Genomic DNA, 6656 nt, shown 5'->3' with positions numbered 1-6656 from the left:
CTGTAAATAATATTTATACATTCAATGTCTGTGGTCTAGTTGTTTGAAGTACTGCTCATATCTGTATGAACATTAGCTGGTTACCCATAACCTCCACGTTTGTCCTCTGCACATATGCTCACTAACTCTGCTAACTCCTTAATATTTAACGCAAACTTCAGTATTCTTCTGCTGAAGGCTTCTTGAGTTCAAGGAGGTACTTCATGCTCGATGGATGTTCATATGGTCCTCAAGTTCTTCTCCAAAGGTATCACCAGTACTGGGTTCTAAAACCTAGTCTGAGGACGCGTACTCAAGTGTTCTGGGAGGGTGGGTAGAGCCTCCCGCCACTAACCAATTCACAGAACCAGGCTGAAGTTGGAGCAACTGACCCAGAGATGGGCTGCTAAGGTTGTGCATGGAGGCAAAAAAAACACACCAGAACTGGGCGCACCTGTGTCGCCATGCGCAATTCTGCTACCTGTACAGGTGCAGTAGAATTGCAGTGCACTCCGCTAACACTCAGAGCCATGGGGGCGAGCACACATCACTGTTCCAACTTAGCTGTCCACCTTTGAACCCACCGCTGGGCATCACTCTGTGTAAGATTTGCTTTCCTTGGCATCCTATTTTTATTTCTTTTTTTTTCTCTCTTTCTCTCTCTCTTCTTTCTCTCTCTTTCTCTCTCTCTTTCTCTCTTTCTTTCTCTTTCTCTTTCTCTCTTTCTTTCTCTCTCTTTCTTTCTTTCTCTTTCTTTCTTTCTCTTTCTTTCTTTCTCTCTCCTCTCCTTTTCTCTCTCTCTCTCCTCTCTTTCTTTCTCTCTCTCTCTCCTCTCTTCTTTCTTTCTTTCTTTCTCTCTCCTCTCTTCTTTCTTTCTCTCTCTCTCTCCTCTCTTCTTTCTTTCTTTCTTTCGTATGCTGCCCAACCCCAAAGGACTCAGGGCGACTTCTCACTTCTTCCCACTCTTGATTCAATATCACAGACGATATACAGTGAAAAATATATTTATTTAGGTACAAATGATGTCTCTTTCCAGTGGGTGCCTATGCTATAAAAAACATACATTCATTGCAGGGGATTTATTATCCATCAGAAACGATGGAGCCTTAAAATTATACAACCAACCACTGTCTCTCTATATATAAATCAAGTGTGTATCCCACCCTTGACAATTTTAAGACTTCAACTCCCAGAATTTCCTAGCCAGGAATTGGCTGGGGAATTCTGAAGTTCACTGGTCATAAAATTTGCCAAGGTTAGATTTCCCTGATGTAACTGGAGCTTCCCTTTGTACTCCCAACAAAGCAATTTTTGTAAGGGGGCTCCCCCCTCCATTTTTTAAAGATATGCATCAAAGCTACTCAAATAACTTCAAGTTTTTCCCCCCACAGAGATACCATTGTAGGCAACAGAAGGCGTTCCTTATGAAATATAATGAAGTAACATCAAGTTTTACTATCTTTTTGACCCAGGAATATTGCAGGCAGCTAGATCAGAACAGATGTTAATCCTCCATCAAAGTACGTTTGAAAGCTGTGCCCACTTTTCTTTTATCCAACCTACTTTTTTTACTCTATAAATAAAAGCTGCTAACAAGCCATCTGCTGGTCCAAAAAGCTGGGCTTTTCTAGGCTGCAATTCTATGCCCACTTAGCCAAGATTACAAAATGTCAATTTCTACAGGATTTACTTCTGCCTATACAATTTTAGTATTACGGTACATTGATTGCTTTGGGAGAACATACTTAGCACGGTCAGCTAAATACATCTAGCAGCTGTATTTACATTGCATGTTAAGTTCAGATAGCTGGAGTTTTTAACTCAATTTTCAGCGCGTTGTATGAACCCAGCCACTTAAATGATTCAATGTACGCCAACCCCCCAAAAAAGATAAATCCAATAACCAAATTAATTATGGTGGTGGTGATTCCATCTACTGTTACGTTCCTACGCTGTATATTTCCGAGAAGAAATTATATGCTCAGGGAATAGAGACACTTCGTGGAAACCTTAATTTAATCAAGGAATGTGTTTTTGGCTTCCTCCTAACATATACAATTTTCAATCAGGGCAGCATTTAATTATAATTCCTATCTAGAATTTCAACCTTTCATCACTATTGCTCCATCCTAGTCTTCTGCCTTTAATAAAACCTGACAATCATAAAGGTCTTTTTTTAATGATATGGGTTGTTTGAATTTCCTAATGATCCATGGATAACATCACCAAAGTCTACATCAACTTTTCCTAAAGTTAGTATTCTCCAGATAGGTAATAACCAGATGTTTAAATTTTACGAACACTGATCACAATACAGCAATGTATTATGTACTTTTCTGTGGGGGGGGGCAATATTTTTCAGGGAATTGCCAATCAAACTTTTGCAGGCCCTCTCTTTTCCTTAAATCAGCTCTTCCTACTTCCATCCCACGTGAAAAAGGAATACAGTGAACAATAAAACGCTATACATCTGTATAGTTTTGATTGCTGTCTAAACCAGTGTTTTTCAACCAGTGTGCCGTGGCACACTAGTGTGCTGCGAGACATTGTCATGTGTGCTGCGAAGCTCACAGAGACAGAAAGAGAGTGAGAAAGAAAGAGAGAAAGCAAGAGAGAAAACAAGAGAAAGAGAGAGAGCAAGAGAGAGAGAGAAAGAGAGAGCAAGAGAGCAAGAGAGCAAGAGAAAGAAAGCAAGAGAGAAAGAGAGGGAGGGAAGGAGAGAGAGAGAAAGACATAGAGGGAGGTAGGGAAGGAGAGAGAAAGAGAGCAAAAAAGAAAGGAAGGAAGAGAAAGAAAGAGGGATGGAGAGAGAAAGAGGAAGGAAGGGAGAGAAAGAGGGAGGGAGAAAGAAATAGAGTGAAGGGGAGGAAGAGAGAGAGAGAATTTTTTTGTGCAAACTTTTTTTAACCCCTCCCCCTTGCTCAATGTGCCCCAGGGTTTTGTAAATGTAAAAAATGTGCCGCGGCTCAAAAAAAGGTTGAAAATCACTGGTCTAAACTAACACAACTGTCTTGAATGCAAAAAAAAAAAAATGAGCCAAATTTTAAATGCTTGTGTTTGGGGAATTGGTATATCATGCAATTATAACTATAGCTCCCTAGATGGGTCCCTGAAGTTTTCTTGGCAAAATTTCAGAACTTGTTTGCCATTGCCTCTTTCCAGGGGCTGAGAGGGAGGGACTGGCCTAAGGCAGCACTAGAACTCAACGTCTCCCAGTTTGTAAGCCTGGGGGCCTTAACCACCGTACCAAATTGGCTCTTATGCTGCTTAGACTGTACAATATATCAGTTCTAAAGTGATGGAGCTACCCAATTGAAACTTAGTGAAGCTTTTCTCCAAAAGCAATTTTAGGATGGACTATTCGTGTTTTGAAAAATATTTCAGTGTTCAGCTTCAAAGAAGCAGGGTACGTGTAATGTATGTGTACACAATAACCCCCCCACCCCCCGCTAAGTGAAATGTTGCAACATTTTCTTCATATTGTGTTTCAGGTTAACACATTGCATGAATTCAAAAGACCAAAAAACATGTATTGAAAATGCAAAAAAATAATAAGTCCAAATCGCTTAGTTTTGCCCATGCACATAAATTTTTCATTTATGTCCAGAAGAAACCTATGAATGCCTAGCAGCATATAAGGGCCTGAGGGCATCATTGCTTTAAAAAGCTGGCAAAAAAAGCACAGCTCTTTCTAGTCTTCCAGGCTACCTAGAAGTCCATCAATATTTCTTCTTCCTAGATTCCCACTGAGTCAAGCAACCTTCACCAACTGCCGTGATGATTAAGGATTCAGAGAATCGATTGGTGTCAGAGAAGGGTGGACTAAAAAAGCGTTTTAAGACGCAAAGATGAAAGCAGAGCCACTGTTGTCCTGCTGACTAGAAGTGAGAGTGACCTTATCCAACCAAGTCAATGCACAATCCACATTATCCCAGCTGTTTTCAACCTCTGCATCTCAAAAGATGCAGGGAGGGAGGGAGACAGAGAGAAGAGGAGAGAGACAGAGAGGAGAGGAGAGAGACAGAGCGGAGAGGAGAAGAGAGGAGAGAGACAGAGAGACAGAGAGGGGAGGAGAAGAGAGGAGAGAGACAGAGAGGAGAGGGACAGAGAGGAGAGGAGAGAGACAGAGAGGAGAGGAGAGAGACAGAGAGGAGAGGAGAGAGACAGAGAGGAGTGGAGAGAGACAGAGAGGAGAGGAGAGAAGAGGAGAGAGACAGAGAGGAGAGGAGAAGAGAGGAGAGAGACGTAGAGGAGAGAGACAGAGAGGAGAGAGACAGAGAGGAGAGGAGAGATCAATTTACTAAAATATCTTGTTTAGGCATGAACTAATTTTAGGGCATCTTCCTTTTAAGTTTGTTGGTAGAAATACAAGATTAGGTTGACAATTGTGTGTCCATGAACTGACCTAGCTTTAAAAAAAAAAAGATTGCTGCTTTTTGGGGACATCGTCAATCATCTGCATTAAAAATGCTAACTCAAGTATGGAATATTGCAAAAAACTGTTAAAAATAATTTGAACACATCAAGCCAGGCAGATGAACATTGGAATTCATGTCAGCTGTCAAGCCATCTCCTCTACGTAGAAAATGTAGGTATAACTGGAATTTCAATCCCATTATTTAAAAAGCCTTATTTTGAAAAAATAATTGAGTTTTTCCCCACCCTAAAATAATTAAGTTTTTTCCCCTCCTAAAATATACTGCTCCAAAAAAATAAAAGAGAACACTCAAAGAACACATCCTAGATCTGAATGAATGAAATATTCTCATTGAATACTTTGTTCTGTACAAAGTTGAATGGGCTGACAACACAATGAAATTGTCACAGTGTTGCTTCCTAAGTAGACAATTTTGATTTATTTGGAGTTACATTGTGTTGTTTAAGTGTTCCATTTATTTATTTATTATTTACTGTAATTTATTTCTTTATTTTTTGAGCAGTGTAAATGCTCTGCCTTTCATTTCAAGGGCATTGATTTTCAAATACACAGGATGATTAATTCCATAACTTATGGATCACCTGGAAAATTATCGATTCCCCTGCACTCTTTTGGGATATTACTCCAGGTTATAAAACATTTTTTCTCCAACCCCATCAGCTGGCTGAGTTCACACAAGACAGGTGAGTCAAGAAAAATGCAATTGTGGTATTGGTACAACATGCCATGCCCAAATAACTAGATGCTGGCTTAAGCTGTGGCTGCAGAAGGCCCCACATCTAAATGAAACCCGAGTTTAGCAAACTGAGGAGAAGGCAGCCGGCGGGGGCGATGGGCAGCCGAGCGGCCGCCGGTTAATGCGGGGAGAGTCACGAGCCTCCAAGGGAGGACCAGCTGCCACCTCACGGTCCCCATTTCAGGTCCCAGGTTTGGCGCGTGACGCCTCAGTCCATCCATCAATCATCCGTCGAACAGTCAGAATGGCGCTGGAAGGGGCCTCGGAGGTCTTGTAGTCGTTCCCCGCCCTCACGAAGCGGCGCCGTTGTTCTTCCGCCGCGGTTCGGTCTCGCTCCGTCCCAGCGTCGGCGCAGCAGCCGGCAAACTCCTCCGGAAGGGGGATTCGGGCGGCTCGGGGCCTCCGCCTCGCCTCACCCGGCAGGCCGCCCAAGGCACGCAGCTGCTGAGGGCCAGCGCCGAGGCCAGCAGGGCGGGCGGGCGGGCCTTCTTGTAGCGCCTGGCCGTTTTCTTGAGGCGCTGCCCGTGCGCCGTGAGGTGAAGCTCAGCTTGAGCCACGCCGCCGCCCAGGCGGCCCAGAGTCTCGGCCCGGGTGGCCATGCGCAGCTCGGCCTCGATGAAGACGCGGTGCAGGTGCTGGACGCGGCTCTCCAGCTCCGAGACCAGGTGCCGGCGGCCCTCCGCCTCCAGCAGCCGCCGACGGGCTTCCGCCAGCTCCAGCGCGCCCCGCACCGCCGCGGGCAGCGAGGAGGAGGCGGCGCGCACTTCCAAGTCCCGGCTGCTCGCTGCAGCACCTCCTGCCGCTGCCGCCACTTTCGCCGGCTTCGCCGCCTCCTCGGCTGGAGGCGGCTGGAGGGCTCGGACGGCAGGAGGCGCAACCCCGCAGCCGGGCATTAAGGCTCAGCGGGGTTGGGCGGGAAGGGGAAGCGCGTCGGTGCTTCGGAGCGCCCGGTGGAGATGCGCGCCCTCGGGGCGGGACAGGCGGGGAGCTCCGAGCCTTCGGCGAAACGGATGGCCCGGGAAGGTTAGCGGCGGGCGGGCGGGTGCCACACGCTCCCCGCCCTGCTGCTCCAAGCCGGTTCGCGGCGTAGGTGCGCGCCCGCGAGCTCTGACCGCACACAACCGCAGGGCCGAGCTCGCCTCGTTGAAGTCTCGCCAACGGAGCGCCCGGACGCGCTTATAAGGCGGGAGAGGGGGGGCCACGGCGAAGGGGTTGAGAGACGCTTCGCTGAGCCAATCACGAAGCTTGCCGGAGCTTCGGCCGGCTCTTTAATCCCCGCCCGCCATCTTCTTGGGCCGCTCTCCAGGAGCTCAGCTCACCCTCGCCTTTTCTTCGGACTCTCTTATTTTATTTTATTTTTACTTTTTAATTATATGATAGTATTTTTAAAAAAATTGTTTTGCTTTGTCAAGTGCGCATTGGTGGTATACAAAGATATAATTAATACACTGGTACCTCTACTTATGAACTTAATTCGTTCAGCGACCAGGTTCTTAAGTAGAA

General features: G+C 45.8%; 1 protein-coding gene across 1 annotated transcript; it reads right to left on the bottom strand.

Annotated features, from left to right (window-relative positions):
* Positions 1-967: 967 nt before the first annotated feature.
* TRNP1 (TMF1 regulated nuclear protein 1) lies at positions 968-6304 on the bottom strand. The gene has a single exon (XM_070764044.1). It carries the CDS (start codon positions 6044-6046, stop codon positions 5444-5446), a length of 603 nt encoding a protein of 200 aa, XP_070620145.1. The 5' UTR covers positions 6047-6304; the 3' UTR covers positions 968-5443.
* Between the last annotated feature and the right edge of the window lie 352 nt (positions 6305-6656).

The sequence above is a fragment of the Erythrolamprus reginae genome, chromosome 11 (genome assembly GCF_031021105.1).
Source record: "Erythrolamprus reginae isolate rEryReg1 chromosome 11, rEryReg1.hap1, whole genome shotgun sequence".
NCBI classification, from domain to species: Eukaryota; Metazoa; Chordata; class Lepidosauria; order Squamata; family Dipsadidae; genus Erythrolamprus; species Erythrolamprus reginae.
The sequence above is the reverse complement of the archived record's forward strand: the minus strand, read 5'-3'. Positions and strand labels throughout refer to the sequence as shown.

Bases quoted from the DNA above. Each gene is read 5' to 3' on its own strand.
- TRNP1 (XM_070764044.1), bottom strand. From the start codon at position 6,046: ATGCCCGGCTGCGGGGTTGCGCCTCCTGCCGTCCGAGCCCTCCAGCCG.